At 39.3% G+C, this 18,719-nt stretch overlaps 1 protein-coding gene across 3 annotated transcripts in view; it reads right to left on the reverse strand.

Annotated features, from left to right (window-relative positions):
• ARID2 (AT-rich interaction domain 2) overlaps positions 1–18,719 on the reverse strand; it is a 130,627-nt gene that overhangs the window by 29,481 nt on the left and 82,427 nt on the right. For 2 of the 3 annotated variants that reach the window (XM_084810641.1, XM_084810643.1), the window contains 9 exons: positions 15,601–15,667; positions 15,267–15,517; positions 13,821–13,917; positions 13,527–13,736; positions 12,583–12,750; positions 10,987–11,062; positions 9,320–9,454; positions 8,192–8,388; positions 4,255–7,136 (listed from right to left, as the gene is read on the reverse strand). In XM_084810641.1, coding sequence (XP_084666767.1) covers positions 4,255–7,136; positions 8,192–8,388; positions 9,320–9,454; positions 10,987–11,062; positions 12,583–12,750; positions 13,527–13,736; positions 13,821–13,917; positions 15,267–15,517; positions 15,601–15,667 — 4,083 coding nt within the window. The remainder of the gene's footprint in view (positions 1–4,254; positions 7,137–8,191; positions 8,389–9,319; positions 9,455–10,986; positions 11,063–12,582; positions 12,751–13,526; positions 13,737–13,820; positions 13,918–15,266; positions 15,518–15,600; positions 15,668–18,719) is intronic. The other variant, XM_084810642.1, reaches the window with a different exon arrangement.

Genomic DNA, 18,719 nt, shown 5'->3' on the forward strand with positions numbered 1-18,719 from the left:
GGTGCTGGCTCCAATCCAGAGACTGCCCACTCCTTGTCCAGCAGCACCCTCCTCTCCAACAGGTGATCAGATCTGTCCCATTCTAAAAGGATAAATCTATATCTCCTACGGCTTAGTTACTGGCAACAAGAGCTTTAAGCTAAAATATGCTGGTATTTTTGGACCCACCCTTTTGCCTTTGGCCCCGACCATCACTTAGACGTGGTTGTCAAGAGCTTCTCCAAAATGAAATTTGGCTCAGGCTGAAAGATGCTCAACACCTCTGTTTTAAAGGATCCTGAGCCAAACTGGTGTGGCCATCACCACACCATATGTGAACTGAGAGTGTGATCTAGAACACCCCCCCACACCCCACACCCACTTTTCTGAGGCTGTGCTTCGCAGGCACGATTGGTAGCAGTGGGCAAGCTGTCTTTCAGGGTGAGTAGACTGATTGGAATCAAGGCAATTAACTAATTTGTCATTATTTGAGTTGTTAAGCAACCTAGGGGGACAGAAACAGATTTAAATCAAGTTTCCCATTTTGAAATTCCTATCTTTCCTGAACAAGAATGAATATTAACTGGTTACTTTAACAAATTAAAACATTAAGCATTAAAGCATTTATAGAACCTAGGAGCCTAACCTTAAAATCTCTGGCCATGCATCTCACATGCACTGCAGAATTGTATATGCAGGAAGACAAGGGACTGGCTCTCTATTTAGGTCTTTCTATATACATGGAAGGATACTAAGCAAGATAACTGAGGGCTAAAGTTTTGAACATATGCATACTTATTTGGATGTGTCCAACTGAACAGAATGGGACTTGCAGGGGAATATGCATAGGATTTGGCTGTTAAATGTCAAAAGAACTTTCCATAAGCAAGGACTGGTACTTAGTTACTGGGCAAAATAGTCTTTCTCAATGAGGTTGAAGTAAGTGTCTCTGCTGTTAATTGCCATAAATCTTCCAAATTTGAGAAATAAACACATTGCAAAGCTCAGGAAGTTGGAGGGCATAAATAGGAACACAAGATCGTCACAAGATGAGCACAGAGTGGCTGAAAAGGGACGTTTCTGGGGGCATTCCGGGGTGGGCGGAAATGCCTGTACGACACATCCAATGTGTTGTACAGCAGCCTCCTTCCCCGATCAGCCCTCCCGCGGCTAGACAGCTGCAATCAGCTGTTTAGCCAAAAATGCAGGGCAGGAGGAGTGTGGTGGGAATGATCCCCTCCATGCGTCTCCTGCCTTGCATTGGATAGACAGTCACTGAGTTTGGAGGCGGCTGCCTATCTGGATAGGATTGCGCCCTAAAAGAAATAAAAACCTCTTCAGCAGCTAACCAGCTTAAATACCAAAGGACTGCCTGAACAAAAACATATTTACCTTCCAGTAAAAGGACAACAGAAAGGGACAGGATGTTCCAGAGCAGCCACTTAGAAGGCCCGTTAGAGTAGTCCAAATGGGATGTAACTGAAACGTGTGCCACCGTGGCCAGATCAAATATCTCTAGGAATGGGTGCAGCTGGCACACTAGCTTCAGCTGTGCCAACACATTCCTGGCCACCACTGAAACTTGCCCATTCAGGTCCAGGATGGTATCCAGGTGAAATACACAGGTCCAGGGTTGAATCCAGGAGTACACCTTCACTGCGAAACTGAGTCTTCAAAGGGAGCGTAACCTCATCCAGCATAGGTTGAATCCCTATTCTCTGATCTGCCTTCTGACTACCCAGAAGTACCTCTTATTTTGTCTGGATTAAGTTTCAATTGTTCGTCCTTATTCAGTCCATTACCAACATCTGACACTGATTTAGAGCTAGATCAGCTTCCTTGGATTTACATAGAAAGGAGATAAGAGTTTAGAATCATCAGTATACTGGTGGCACCAAACCCCAAAACTCCAGACAGCCTCTTCCAGCAGTTTCATATTCATGTTAAATAGCATGGGGACAAGATGGAACCTTGAGGGAAAGCAAAGGACAACAGCCAGGACATTGAGCAGGAGTCTCCGAGTACCATCTTCTGAAATCGCCCCTCCAAGAAAGACTGGAGCCACAGTGCCTCCATGTCCCATCCTAGAGTAATGGTATCAAATGCTGTCAAAAGGCCACGCAGAATCAACAGGGACACCTCCCCCTGTCCGATTCCCAGCATAGATTGTCCACCAGGGTGGCCAAATAAATAAACAATAAATAAACATGCTGAACCTCAGATCATATATTTTTTCCTTTGCTTCTTTTAGAATTTGAATTAAAGGTTATTTCCCTATCTGTTTGCTAGACAGCCATGACTCAGTTGTATAAGTGCCCACCGGTATTGTTCTTCTCATGGAGAAACTCTTGATAGGCTTCTGAGGATTCGGAGGGTTCCTGCAGCAGTTTGAAAACCACCATCCTATTTCATAACTGCTCGATTACCTGCAGTGTTCCGGAATTCTAATCATTATCTGCACCAATAATCACTACAAATTTTAACTAGGGAAAACTCCAAAGAAATCAGGATTGACTCTGGATAATATAAAGAGAAACAGAAAATATAAACAAACATAATTCTTCTCTTCCCCCTTTTCCTACTTCCCACATTTCACTGTACATTTGAAATTCTAATATTATAAAGGTGAAATACAACATATGCAACCGTGCATATGAATCATGTTATTTTTAAATAGCACAGAGATGAACAAAATTTGCAAAGCACATCTTATAGAAACAAAATACCCAAACTCATAAAGTATAGGTTGTGATTGTGCAATAAAATATGGGATAGTCTGCAGAACATAAGGGTAAGTATGATCTAGTCATAGTTTAGCACTGAAATAAATGGCACTCAAAAATGAAGAACATGCTTCAATCTCGCCAACTGAAATCAACAGGACATAAAATTACTAAACTCTGGCTTGTTCAAGCCCATCTACGGTTGTATTTAAAAAAATACTTAGCCAACAGGATTGCAGAGAAAGAAACTTCTCTCTCTCTCACTCTCTTTCTCTCATCTCCAAGGTGTTTTGGATTTCCACAGTCCTGGGACCCATGCTTGCTCTGATTAATGCTTCATTATATATTCATTGGATCTCCATTTTGGCCATGGCCGCATATTCCTAAGAGCAAAACCAGAGGCTTTCCCCCTGCTTACACTTCCTATTACTCATCTTATACTTTTTAACGATAGGCTTTGTTGGAAAATTTGATTTTCTGCCATATTTGGTGTTTACTGTTTTGGAATGATTGGCTATTATTTACATTTTTGTAAACTACCTTGAACCCTGTGGAAAGGTGGGGTATAAACAAATAAATCAATTAAAAAGCTGTATCCCCACCCCCATCCCCCTGGTATGTAAAGGATCTTTCCCCCAGATCATTCCTTTACTGTGGAAGGGGGAAATCTTATTCCCATCTCAGAATTTTAAAAGCTGCAAATATCTCTCCAGCACAGCACCAATAAAATGCACACCTCAGGGAAAAACCAGCAGTTTTGCTGTCAGCAATGTGAGTCTACTGATGAACATAAGGGTCCAAAAAATGTAATGTGCAACCATGTCATGTGCATGATAGACATATTGCTTTCATTACTGTGAACGTTAAAAAGTTTGCATTCAGATCCACAAGCATCAACACTCATTACACACACATACACACACATACACACAACTGTATGTAAAGTAGTAGGAAAAAGAGTACCCTTTGAAACCCGTGAACAGATAGAAAGTAGTACATCTACTGATGTACTAGAGTGGGCATAATCCATTTAAATGCAGTTTTTGAAAGCATTTTTATGCAGAAAAACCACATGAAATGTATCCCGTCATTACATGTTTGTTGTTTTTTTAAATACAAAATTGCATAAGGCATATGTAAAGTATACGTGTTGCATAAATAAGACATCAATTGCAAATGGAAGCATTAAGATGCAAAATATGAATACAACATATGCGGCGTAGGGGAAATCACTCACAAACCATAAAATGCAAGGAACCATCCCTCAGTTTTCAGAACACGCGAGCAATTAAATAGAAATAAATACAACAGATTCTCCTGTGCGTAATCAAATTATGATGGACTGTAATTCATTTCCAATGAATTTAAGCTGTAGTACTATTGTTCAAATAGCAAATGATGTCAGTATATGGATGTACAAAATACTTTTCATAGAATTTTAAAGCTATCGTATGGAATAATGCAAGAGTTGAACTTTTACTTCTCTACACACACCTATATAAAATAAAATTTAAGTTGCTAAAGTAAGTAAACAAGACAGCACTCGACCTACCTGTGTGACCATACTTTGCATGTATGGTGCTGGATGCTGTTGCTGCTGCTGCTGTTGCTGCTTTTGCTGAACAGCACTTTCTATTGCTACTTTTGCTACAGTACTTGGATCTGCTCCAGCTGGCACAGCAACCATGGTCGCGCTGCAGCCAGCATTGTTAGGGTCACTGATTGTAACAATTCTAACTCCTACTTTATTTGGGATTCCTGGAACAGTTTCCCTATCATTATCCTCTGCTGGCCTCTTTACAGTTTTGCATTCTGCTGTGCCATTAGTCGACCGAACTTCAGATGACAGGGCAGCCAGGGACCCACGAGGTCCTGAGTGCGGAACTGCTATGATTTGGTGCCCCTGTATAACAGAGGCTGTTGACTGTGGCGAGACAACTACACTTGGGCGTTGCTGAGGCACATCTGAATTCAAACTTGAAGCTAGAGGTCCATTAGATACATCAGCATTGGTACCACTAAGTTGCTGGGTTAACAGTTTTGAAGCCTCTTGTGTACTGCTTACAACAGACATAGTACCCAAACCTAATACAGGCCCATTGGAAAATCTTTCCCCTTGATCACCTTTGGCAGCATCTTGTTGTGTGGCATCCAAATTCCCTTGTTCTGCTGGAGAAATCTCGCCATTTCCTACATGGTTGGAAGTTTTGTGATTTGGAATGTTTTTGCTTAAATGGGAACCATCGCCTTTTTCAAAGTCACAGATTCCATTAATGAGGGGCTTCCTCAAATCACTTTTAAGTTCCTGCATGTCTGGTTGTTCAAAGTTCTGCTTTCCAAGAGCTCCGTTCTCACCCAAGTCTAATGATGGGCCATTACTGACCTGTGAGAACTGATTGGCCTCATTCTGAGTTTTCCCTGAGTTAGCTGGAGGTAGACTGGAGTCATGCTTTCTTCCATTTAGAAGACTTCCCACCTGTGTTTCGTTTTCCTTTGCATCGCCATTGCTGGTGTTTGCAGCTCCTCTTCGGCAAGAAGGGTTCTCCATGACCTCAATTTTACGCTCATGAATATGTAAACCTGTTGCCTCCTTTGCTTCTTCTTCCTTTTGGCAAATGATTTTATCTCCTTTGAATGGGGGAGCAGTAGCAGAACACGTTGATTGTCCAGCTAGAGGTGCCTGGGTAGGTGGAAGCGCTTGCACCTGAAGCCCAACTCCTGCCTGTGCTCCACTCATTGCAATTCCAGCTGGAGCAATGATTTGAGTTGCATTTCCCTGACTCACAGTTGCTGTAGCGAAACTAGTATTTGGCACAACTGTTATGGTAACCTGATTCCCAGAAGTCCCTTGGAAAATGGTTGCTGGGCTATTGGAGATCAACTGGCCGGGTAATATTTGTAAATTAGAAATGGGAACTGTTTGTACTGTCCCTTGGGATTGGATTGCACTCTGGACCAACTGAACATTTTGCTGCCCAACTAGTAGTGGCTGAGCTGAAGTCTGCCCTTGAACTCCAAAACCCGTAGCTTGGCTATTAGCCACCTGATAAACCACCTGAGGGCTGGGAGCTCTTGCATTGTTTGGAGGAGGAATCTGTGGAGCTGGGAGAATAAGTTTACCACCAGGAGTAGAAGGGCCTCGTTTAGGAAGCAACAGCTGTTTGATCAGGCTGGATTCACTAGGAGACGGCTGCCCCACCCCGGGGTTATTTTGCTGTGGCTGAACTTGCATCTGTACCTGCTGTTGCTGTGGGACTTGTATCTGAGGCTGGGGTGGTGCTGGTGAATGCTGCTGCTGTTGCTGCCTCTTCACAGAAAGCATCTGGCTGACAGTGGGTGGGGGCCCTTGTGTCTGAGGGGTGAGAGATGGAGATGATATTACTGTCGGGACTTGGTTATTTGAAATTGGTCCAGGAGATGGGGAGGACGTTGGAGTAAGGTTTGGCTGCCCACCCAACTGGCCAGTCTGGGCAGTTGGGATTGAAGTTGGATTCGTAAGAACAATTTGGTGAATGGCTGGTGCATACGTTGGACCTTGCTGAGCTGGCTGGCTTACAATCACGACACTTTGCTGAGGTGGTGGAGGTTGCTGCTGCTGCGATTGCTGCATGGGTTGCTGTACCACTGTTGTGGGAACTTGCTGAGAAGGCAGGGGCTTTGGTGCAATATTCTGAAACCCTACCCTAGACGTTGGTGGATTCTGGACACCAGCAATTGTAACCACCTGCCCAGTTGCAACTTGGAAATTCTGAACAGTAGTAGCAGAAACTATATTGGATGCTGACGTTGTGACATACTGCTGAGGTGCTATGATGACCGTGTCTTGCTGCTGGTTACCAGCTGTGGATTGCTGAGATGACGTTTGTACTGGCTGCGATGATGTGGTAATGAGTTGCTGACCCTGGGAAACTGCTGAAGTGCATGCTGGTATGTTCTGTACTCTGCCAAATATATGACCCTGAGGTACAGCTTGTTGAATTACTGTAACAGGAGTGCCTGAGGGTATTTGTCCTGGTACTACTGCATGTAAAGGGGACTGCTGAATTACAGGTTGATGGAACAAAGTCTGAGAGCTGACAACAGTAACAGATGGTTGTGGTCCTGCACTGCTAGGATTTTGATTTGACGTTTGTGCTCCACCTCCTACCGCAATAGTAACAGGAACTGCAGACTGGGGAACAGTGCTCTGTATTACTGTGGCCTTCACTACTTCACAAGAAATTGGAGCTTTATTCTGTATGACAGTCACAGGAGCATTTTGTTGGTGGTGACTGTGAATTGAAGGGTGTTGTGGTATCCTGGAAACAGTCTGTACCACTGTAGGTGCACCTTGAATGGGAAAAGACATTTGTGTTGCAGTTAGAGTTGAAGACTGATTATTAACAGGAGTCCTCTGAAAATGGTTTCCTACACTTGGTGGTCCATGTGAGAGTCCTGTTGACCAAACAAACAAACACTCCTGAAGTGGGAACCTTGAAATTAATAACAAACAACATTTCAAAATAGAACAACTTTTATCTAAATTAATCATCCATTTCTGAATTATCCTTGGAGCCAGATGAGACACAGATTTTCTGCTTCCCAGACACAGTTTCTAGGGGCAAATATCTTCCACTGTACCCTGAAACCATGTCCATGCTATTCTCGTCTCCTCCTTATTCATTTAAGGGCCACCACTGCTATTGTTCATCCAGCTGAATGTCTGCTTGAGCTGATTAAGCAGCTGTTTTTGGACACAGTCAGTATATTTCATCTGTTATAACTTGTAGGTGGCTTAGGATGGAAATTATTCAATACTAATTGGCATTACCAACCAGGTCAAGAAATGCTGACACCACTTAAAGTGAAACCTAACAAAACACATTTTCAAATCCTATGAAATACTGTTTTTAGCTACCTGGTCATTAGGACCAGCTCTCAAAAAGATGCAAAAACATCTAAAGGCCAATGCATGGACAAGCCCACCACGTGTGAAGAGAAGCACACTCTGGCTTCTGCCATCAGCCAGTAGACTAAGAATCACCTAGCACTGCCTCCCCTGCCTCCCAGAAAGAGCATTATTACAAGGGGAAGATCAGGGAAGGCATAGCTGTAGGGAGTTTGCTTCCCACCCCATCTTGCTAGAAAGAATTCTGCTCCAGTGCTTGCTTTCATGTTCCTTCCTCATCTCTTTTTCCTTTTGTATCATGTCTATTAGGTTGCAGGCAGGGACTGTCTTGTCTTAAAACCTGTGCAGTACCTGGAAAATCTTTGGCACTTTATAAGTGACTACTAAGTACTATTATGTAATACACTTTATTTATTATAACATTTATACCCTGCCCTTCAAAACATTTTTTCCAGGATTGCTACGCTGTGTGCAGAAGTCTACATACTGCATTATTCTCCATTACAATATTTGGAATGACACCAACATTTTATGCACTTGTACTCTGAATCAATATAGAGCAATTAGTAGACAACAGACGCAATTCACAACACATTAATACCTGCTGGTGAAGGAGATGGAGCTACATCAGGAACAGATTCAACCCGAAGGACAGGGGTTGAAGAAGGTTGTTGCTGATAGTACATCTGAATAGGGAGTGGTATAGCCCTCCTTTTTACTCCTACAACATGAATATGTGCTTGCCCATTATTATTTGAATCTTCTACTCTCTTCACTGAGTGATTTGGAAAGACAGTTCTGCCAAACACAAGCAAACAGATATATTACTGGCAACAATAATACAGGAATGTATTTTGCTAGTATTTTCACTGATTTCTTACCATATAAAAACTTGTTTTCTATGCAAGTGTATTTCCTAAATATTGTGGTAACCTGCCAGCCAGAGATATAATTCCTAGAGGCAACTGCTGGACAGTTCAATTCCCACCAAAAGCAAGTGTTTTGAAAGTGGTGATTATATCAATGCTTCTAGCCAAGGTTGCTGTAAGCACAGTTGCTCTTTGCTTTGTGGCATTGGTTCACATTTCAGCACCAAGAGAGTGTGGGCATTGGCAACAGAATTGGTATGGAGGACAAGGTAGTAAAATAGCGGATCACTTGGGAAGGAAGAAAGGGACAGAAAAGTGCTGAAAGCAAAGTAATACTGTTGGCCCATAACTTTTATTCTGTTATTTTTGAAATAGGGAATATGGCAGGGAGTAAATTCAGTCCTCTATGCTTGAGCAATCTCTAAAGAGCAATGGAGTATATACGATTTAGGACTGTACTAGACAATTGTAATGACTGCTATTTAAGGGGGGAATCTAAGAACTCTAAGGGGGAAAAGGTACTTTGAGCTGCTGTAACCTGTTCTAGATTTTTCTCAGCAGAATATCATGCTTGCATCTTATGGTTACTTTCTTAGCAGCAGTTTCAAAGGACTCAGACCCTTGGCTGAAAAGTTAAAGTTTTTAGTTTTCAAAAGGTAGAGAAAAGTAAAATGAAAACCCTATACTGAATCTTTAAGCTTTGTTTCTCCTTTTCAAACAACTACTGCCTCTAACAATACAAGATTTATGACACGCCACACCCAAAGTACACTTTCCCCTCAAGTTTGGCAATCAATATAAACTACAGAACACTACAAGATCCCAGGATGTGTGTTATTCTAGGAATGAGTTCATCTTACCGAAGACATTTATAAAATCCAGTTGATGTTAGGATTCCACCTCGAGCTAGTTTACTGCAGGTGGAGAGGTATTCAGAGTACATTTCAGCTCGGGAGACTGAGCAGTCTGAATTTATCTCAAAATGGGCATTCAGCCTAAGGAGAGAAGTGGTTAAAAATACCTGGATACGCACATCACAAAAACTAAGTGGCTTATTTGGTTTTTGTTTTTAATTTATTTAACATATGTATAAATAATCCCTCCTCTCATTGAATGCTTAAGGCAATAGACAATTAAAATAAAAACTAATAAAAGCAGAATAAAATGAAAACATCAACCACTCAGCTAGCAACAGAAGCAAACCCCACCCAACAACCTTAATTACAATAAAACCAGAGAGCAACACTAACCATTAAAAATCAATGGAAAGCACTATCTTCAATAGCTGTCTGAGGACAATAAAGGAGGAGCTAATCTAACCTCCCTTGGGAGAGAGTTCCATTATTGTGTTGCTACAGAAAAGGCCCTGTCTCAAGTACCCACCAACCTCATTTCTCTAGGTGGTGGTAGATGTAACAAAGCCTCAGATAAGGCTTACATGTAACTGCTTATGTAGTACAGTGGTTTTCAAACAACGTAAGAAGTGCTTTCTATACCTGCTTCACTACATGGAACCTCTGCGCATTGCAGAAGATACTGGTACAACTTCAGTTCCATAGGGCACTGGGTCGGCCTTTTGGTTCATCCTATTACCTTGCAAGAAAGGGCCTCTCCACTCCTCTGGCACAATTTTAGAATGATATCCTACCAAGTGACCAGCCAGGTAAGCTACCTGCATGTGTAGCTACTTGTGTGGCACCATATGAAAAACAATATCCAGTGCTTAATCTTTTAGTATGATTATGTATTTTATATTCAAGATTAATCATGAATATAAGTCAGTCAGAGCAGTGCTATGCTGGCCTCATGCAAAGTAGGATGTTAGGACAGCATTTATTTATCTTCTGAAAAAAAAGTTAAAACAAAACACTTCCCCCAAGAAGTTGGTCCAATAAAAACACCTTATTAACCTGTGACTCATCACTATAAACATTTCCAAGCCATCCTTTGTTAAGAAAACTAACAGATGAATATGGAATAGTGTAAAAATCTAGTTAACGCTTTTATATATGAAAATGTTCAAATATATGGAGATGTTAAAGTATGGGACACAATTCAGTTGATCAGGAAGGAGCAAAAACATTTCACGGCTATCTTAATACATGGGTAAAGCAACCCCCTTCTTGTGAAGATATAATTAAACACTTTATGCTCTCATCTGAAGAATGAAGAACTTAAAATACAAGTATCAATCAGCCTGTCAAGACAACAAGTTTAAGTACTATGCATTTAGAATATTAAAAAAGCATAGAACTTAAATATGCTCAAGTTTGCCTGGACTGTGTACTTTTGCCTGGACTGTGTACTATCTTCACACTTTTACAGTATCGTTAAAGAGAAGAGAAAATGTTGGATGGGAAATCCACTACTGCACAGCAAATATTCAAATGAGCTGATAAATATTTCTTCAAAATAAAGTTACAATATTTTTGCTTTATATTTTGCAGATAAAAGATATATAATAAACAGAAAGAAGCTACATTATTTCATGAGGCATATGAACGCTTTAATCGAATTAGATACTCACCACTGACATGCAAATTTTTCACTGTCTATTTCTACTATTCCTGGTGGTGGAGCAACATGTTGTGGAGTTCTTGGTGCTTTGGGAGGAAAAAATGAGTCACAGTTAACTTGTGTGAACCCAGTCACTATCTTTCAACGATTTATATTTGTCTAGTTTTCATCCCTATTTATCAAACCTAGTTATTTGTAAATATATGTAGCCTCATAACATCTATCCTAAAGATCATGGAGATTAGCCAATTTTCAGTTCTACTAATCAGCAGAAGCACCTGGAATCAGTTGGTAGTAGATCTAGCAAATCAAATTTGCTTTGGCTTTTATTAAACCTATCTAGATATGGAAACACCAGAGATAGTTAGAAGCCCAAATTCCATTAAAAAAACACTAAGGGCACAATCCATCCTAGCACAGAGAGATCATTATAGGGCTCAATAAAGTTCTATTCCTCCCACCTCTTCCTGGTGTATGTGCATAGCAGTGTCCAGGCCATTATGGAACAGATGGTCTGTGCGTAACTCCCTATCCTCATCCAGCCCTCTCTCCCAGATATAAGTTGCCCATGCTCTCACTCCCATACCAAGTGGGAAGGAGGGCAACAGGGCTCTATTGGGCCCTGTGCTAATTTTTCTGCATACATACATTGCCCCAAGTTGGCTGTAAGGAAAATGTTACATTATTTTTAACTACAGTTGTCAATTAGTATTGTTTCAACTGAGATACAGACTATGAATAAGAGGATGAAACTAAGTGTATCTTAGTTATCACAAGATTCCTACTTGGGTCTGCACATCACCTCTCCACAAAGTGATGTTATCAGATGTGGTTATAAATGTAATTTTATTTATTTTTAGTTCATACACTAAGACATAGGAAGGCAACCTGGTGCTTTCCAGATGTTTTGGACTACAACTCCCATAAGTCCCAGTCAGTATGGCTAATAATCAGGGATTGTGCGAGCTGTAGTCCAAAACATCTGGAGGGCACTAGGTTGTCTACCCCTGCCTTAAAGTCTTTCTGTTTGCCCAGTACACCAGTATTTCATCTTGCACCTGTAAGAAACAATACAATAGAATTACAAACAAGTTCAGGGTACACTAGCTGAACATTAAGATTTCACTATTACGGCGTCTATAGCTATTATGGCACTGTAATCAATGGTATCGTAGAAAAGAGTCTCGGTGAGAAAGTTACTGAATAACTTGTAAGAGATTTTCTTCATGTGTGTACATGTAAGTGTTTAGGTGTTATCACAAAAGAAATAAGGATCAATATTTGCCTATCTTACTGAAAAGCACTAGTTCTGAGGCCCCCTTTTCTTTGCAGCAGTACTGGAGAAGGATGGCTCTTAAAAACCAGTTTGGGGAATCAATGTCCTAATTCTGCCCATATTTTCTCAGGCAGTGCATTATATGGAAATAAATGTTTAAAAGCCATATTCATATTTTAAAGTACATGTCCAAATATTCCACCATCATTACTACTGAAGTATGAATGTGGTTCTCATTTAGAGATTCAAAAATCTGTCCCTATAGTATAAGATGGACAAACACACACCATACAAGATATTCTCTATCTGTTTTGCAGGTGCAATACTAACCTGGGGTAGCAGGTGCATGTGCCTGCGATGAAACCTGTTCCACTGCCTGTGGCCTAATTTCAGACAGTACTTGGTTGTTGGTACTTTGATGTTCAACAAGTTTTACTGCACTGAGTGCATCAGGTCCAAACATCTGGATATCCATTGAGACCAGACATACTAATGTATCTGAAATATTAACATCAATCATTATGATTATACCACAAAGACTCAAGGACAATTCATGCATGAACTTTCTGTATACAACCAATGAAAAAGAAAACAAAATCTTTCTACTTTTGTGGTAACTCATGTATTTTTTTCTTGGCACAATAAGTTGAATTCTTAACTGAAGGATCCTGATACCTGCTGAGACATCATTGGTCAGTAATGTGAAGGTATCCTAGCAAGAGCAAAACTGATTATAAAACTTTGTACAAAATCTAGCACTTAGCATAGATTGTTTAGAATCTTAAATGTTATTTAAAGAAACCAGATTCCAGCATTCATGCTGGACAAATACAGGCAGTATCTTAAGAAGGCTCCAGTTCAATGGATGGTGATTTTGTCCTGCAAGGCTACTTATCCTTCCTTAATGGCTTTTAGTGCAATACATAAATCTGGCTACTATCCATCACTTATCAATAACCAAAAGTATGCAACTTTTAAAAGTTTATATAACTTACTTATTTGGATAGTTTACTTTGTGCAAAGAACGTGAGTTTCCCTTGTAGAAAAATGTGGCGTTCTTTGGAGCACAATATGAAAAACAGTATTCTTACAACTTTTCATTCATACACATTTTCAGTTTGCAAAGTGGTTTACAATCCTTGTTGTGTTCATCTTCTCCAACTCTCTACCAAGTGAACTGCATTGTCTCTCAATGACTTAATAGGAAACATGTTTAACAGTATGTTGCCTATGACGCTGCTAATGTAAGGGTTTTTTTTAAATTGCTCACTCACCTATGCTTTTGTCAACTTTAGCTATCTTTGTGCAGGCCACTTCACCCATTTCAGTGAGCATATAAAGCACCTCCAGAGCAGATATGACGAGCAGAACATCAGGCAAAGTGAGATGACAGATGATTTCTTTGTAGGATTCTTGATCTACATATTCACAAATTAAGACACCATTGTCCTCAGCTTTACAAAGATTACTCAAGATTTCCATACCTGAAACAAAAAAATGAGTATTTTAGAGGCAAAACATATTCTCTAACCACTCAGACTAGAAGTTGTAATTGCTTAAGAACTTACCCCTCATTTTTAAGAATCTGTCTCTTGACATTAAGCATTTTGTAACGGTATGAAACATTAAATGAGTTGTTTTGAAATCAACCGGGTCCAACAGAAGCTGAAGAAGGAAAAAGAGCACACATATTTATCAGGAACTGAATTATTCATACTATAATATTTATAGTCACTGGAATTATTGGAAAATCTTCAAATTCAATACTCAAAACATTTTCAAATGCTACAAATTGGTTGCAATATAATTTCTCTACTGTTCATTTAATTTGCATTCTTTTCATTATCATTTAATTCATTCTCACATGTGAAGTTTTGAAAGAAAAGGAATTTTAAGTCCAAATCTACTCATTTTTACCCAGAAGTAAATCCCACTGAGTTCAGTAGGACTTAGAGCCAAGTAAATGTGTATAGGATTGCATGTACCTGGGAGTATGCCCCACTGAACACAATGAGACTTGCTTCTGAGCAAACACACATAGGATTGTGCTGTAAGGCTTTATTTACTCTAGGTACTTTACTGCTAGATGAACTCTGGATTTGGATTAAATTGCAAGATCTGTCCATAGATTTAAACATACCAGAAAAAATATGTCCCACTGAATTCCATGGGACTTGCTCTCAGGTAAGTGTGAATAGGACTGAAGCATAAATGTACAGTTGCAGGAAGTGAAGGAATTATTTTATCCTCCTGAATGAGAGTATAATACCCCTTTCAAAGGCACCACAAATAAAGTATGGGACACAATCGTTCACTGCATTAACTACATATTAGGAGAAAGCTAATTCTTAATCCTCAGTGATATTAAACTATTGCTGACAATTTGTGGCTTTTGTTTTTATTACAGATATGTTTTTTCAGTATACCAATATTAAAATAGAGTGTGCTAATACGTTTTAAGAATTATCATTTCAAGTTATCTTGTCCTGAGGATTTTTTGCTGATAAAATGTTTTGGTGAGACTGAGGAACATCTAATTTTTTAATTGTATCCCAGACAAATAACAATAATACTATTTTATTTTAAAGATTTTCTAAGCCATTAGTAGTAGTAGTAGTAGTGGTGGTAAAATTTATACACTGCCTAACTGGCAGATGCCCTCGGGTGATTTACAATCATAAAACCCCCAAACAGCAATAAAATAAGAACCAAAGCAGTAAATACAACAATGAAAATATCAAAATATTAAAACATTAAAAATATCAAAGATGTACTCATAACAAACTTAGGTCCCATTGATTTCAACAGGTCTACTTTAAGTGTCTAAGTCTGGCTCGAATGCATTCTACTTGAAAATTTTTGGAGAGATGATATGAAACAACAGAAAAAAGCCTGGAAGTCACCAATTCCCATGTTTCCTTTTTATATGACAATCTCTAATGTTTAAACACACTCCAACTTTGGGATTTAAGTAATTTAATTTATAGGTACCACCTTTTCGATTTGTTTCTTACCTCTGCGGCTATGTTTCCTAACGTATCAAGCCCCAACTGTCTTAAAGAAATAAAATGACTGTGAGCAGAGAGTAACAAGAAACGAAGACAGGTACGATTAGCTGCCAAGAGCTTAACATTTCCCTCCTCAAAGGAAAGATTTCGCAAAATCACTGCTATCTGAAGAACCCGCTGTCCTTCAATATCATTAATGCCCAACTTGCGTGGTGGATGAAATAAAGACTCCCATATCCAGTCTTCTGATGCAGTGTCTACAAAAGACAAGGTATTCACTTTAATGGCTTCTGCTGTAGATACACCAGATATAGTCTAATGCTTATTCAATGTAACTCACCTTGAGATTTGTTTCTGTCGGAAATGAGGTCACGTACTTCATTATCTTCAACAATATCCTTCCAAAACTGAAGAAAAAAATGATTTTTTTAAGTGTGAAGTTTCCTTTAACAAGATAGCTCGCTCTGAAAAATACAGTGTGTGATAAATGGAAGAAAAGGATGCTACTGAGTACAATATCTTAATTATGAGGCAAAGAACATGATAATAAAAACTGCATTGCAGTTTGGCATAGGGCTGCAGATTCCAAACTTAAAAATGCTCCTTTGCCTTCAACAGTTACATGACTATGGAGATGTTCAGTAGGTGTGCAGGAGCACAATTGTGCGCTTCCAAAACTACTCTCCACTGTGCCTTTCTTTAATGTACAAGCACCTCCCATTTTTAAAACCAGATGTTGGCATCCTTCATTTAATGTGTCCCATCCATTTTCTTTATTTCCTTACTTCCAGTTCTGTAATGCTATTTTAGTTCAATACAGCCATTAACTCAAAATAATTTGCTTTTAAAAAATAAAAAATATCAGCATATATACCAAAATTCAAAACTGTGTGTATCTTCTATTTTCATACTTGTGTTTAATCCTATCAATCTCTTTTTCTTCTATCTTAAAATCAAACTTGTATTTATTGTCACTATAAGTATAAGTGACAAGAAAATGGTGCCGATTTGCACTTGGCTGGAGGTGGAGGGGAGAACGGCACAAGAACAGTTTAAGCGTTCTTCCACTAATTTGAAAAATAAGGAAGAAAATAAAACATAAGGGTACACAACAGAACAACCGCAACAATCAAGACTCTGCAAGCATCATCTCTTTATCACTTATCAAAAGTACAGTACTAAAAATACCTCAAAAATCAACGTAATGCATTCCTTCCTTTAAATGTAAAGTTATATAGTGACTAAGTAAAATGTACTATACTACTTAACATTTACTATAAAGAAAAGAAGGAAAATTAGGCTTTCCAACATCTAGATATTTTTAGAAGCAATATTACCAAATGGCATCCTTGAAGTAATTTAATTGTTCAACTCTACTGTGGTACTACAGACAGTGTAACACTTATAAATAGACTTTGGAATACATTCAGGCTTCTTATTAAAAAACAAACAAACACCCACAACATACTATAGCTACACTGTTTCTACTAATGCTAAACTATGAGACATTTGGAATTATCTTTCCTCAAAATACAACAATTTCAACTGATGTAATACGTCAACAACATTATAATTCAGGATATTTCTATATACCTATCTAGAAATAACTATTTATAAACTTCTTGATATAACCACCATTGTCCTATGATGCAGTCCTTCCTTACCTGGACACACCATCTATGTGAGAGGGATCCCATAAGTCACAGGCAGAACCCCATTTCCCTCTCACCTCACCAAAGCCCAGTTGACCTACCCGCCAAGCTTGTATTTTTTGACAGAGTGGTGGGATCTGGCTGGATGGGGACATGAGGTATGTGCAGAGGCCTATTATTCCCTGTAAACAAACGTGACGTGATGGAACATCCCCTCAGTTATAGGCGATACTGTGCTAGCATTGCTCAGAGCCAGTGACAGACATGCTGGGCTCTCAGCATGGTACCACCCATGGGTCCCAACCACAATTATTTCAACCAGTGCTGCTGCAGCAGCTACCCCTTATCATGGCCCCTATCCCATGCTGCCACACACCAGTCATTCATCTCCTCATACCAAATGTGATGTTTCCTTAGTGGGTAGTGATAGCGGTGCTTTTGAATGGGAGTTGTGGGTGGGTGGTAGCTGTGCACTGCTGCTGGCACTGCTTTTCAATGGGAGCTGAGCTAGTGCTCAGCTTCAATCTGTGGCAGCTGTCCACATATTTGATTACCCCAAATATAGGTTGGACATTGGATTTTGGGTAATCTAACATGATGGGTGCTCACCACAGTTGGAGGTGATCACTAGCTCAGCTCCCATTCATAAATGCCACTGCAGAAACATGTTGGGGCGGGGAGATGGGAGGTGAGTGATTGACAATGGATAACAGTACTGAGCAGGCCTCCCCATGGGAATTGGGCAAGAACTGCTGTAGCAGCACCACACATGAGAATCTCAGTAGTGGCCAGACTGGCAACGTGCACTTTATGACTTTGGCAGATGTCCGGCCATGCTGATCCCTGACACCAGGCTTACTGCAATATGCAAGTGAAAAAAAAAAGTGTCCAATTTCTTTATCCAAAATAAATGTGTTTTGGTAAACTAGTATTTCAAAAGGATTAAAAAAAATTGCAGTGACAAACCATTCTTAATACAAGATGTTACCAGCTTTGCTAAAAAGATATTCTATATGATTCCATTTATTAAAAGAACGTTATTTTCTCATTTTGGACATTTTTCTCTGTGAAAAAGATTCATTTATAAATTAGTAATAGCTTATTGCCTGCAAGATTTAGCAAATTAGGATATATGGAAAGCTTTTCATTGGGGCTAAAAAAAATTAAAGTCTCAACAACAACAACAAAAACAAAAACCCTTCATTTCATAGATACAGTGGTTCTTCTTTGAATAATTCTCTTCTGCCAAAGAAATTAAACTCCATGAATTTATACAAGCAGATTACATTTACAATTTATTTCAATTTCATTGTTCTCAGCTATGTAACACTTGGTTACAGGTGTTTAATTTTATATTTTTTTTAATCAAAACTTCACCATATATATATATATTCAGTCAACCAGTGCTATCTTTCTTCAATGATCTATTTGTTGTAAAAGATGAACTAACAAACCATTCTTACATAGTCACACAAAATAGATGTTTTAAATCACGTTTTCTTGCTAGTCCATTAATACAGCAGATCATGCCCTCTAGTGGGCAAACCAATGTTTTGGGGCTCTTAAATAAAGCACAGGCAACACATTCACTGTGTGCATAAAATACCACTTTTTGGAGCCAAGAATAATAGTGTTCATGGCACAGGAATCACCTGAATTGTTTATCACAAACACAGAACAAAATGTGGCATACAAGGTTGAGTAATGGTGTGCAAAATGCAGTCTGTCTTCTGAAGAAAAGAGTACACACAGCTGACTTACAATGAACACTGTATCCACAGTAAAAAAAAAAAGCTGACATGTAAAG

This window comes from Heloderma suspectum, chromosome 7, assembly GCF_057233095.1.
Source record: "Heloderma suspectum isolate Gila_16-S chromosome 7, 16-S_ref, whole genome shotgun sequence".
NCBI classification, from domain to species: Eukaryota; Metazoa; Chordata; class Lepidosauria; order Squamata; family Helodermatidae; genus Heloderma; species Heloderma suspectum.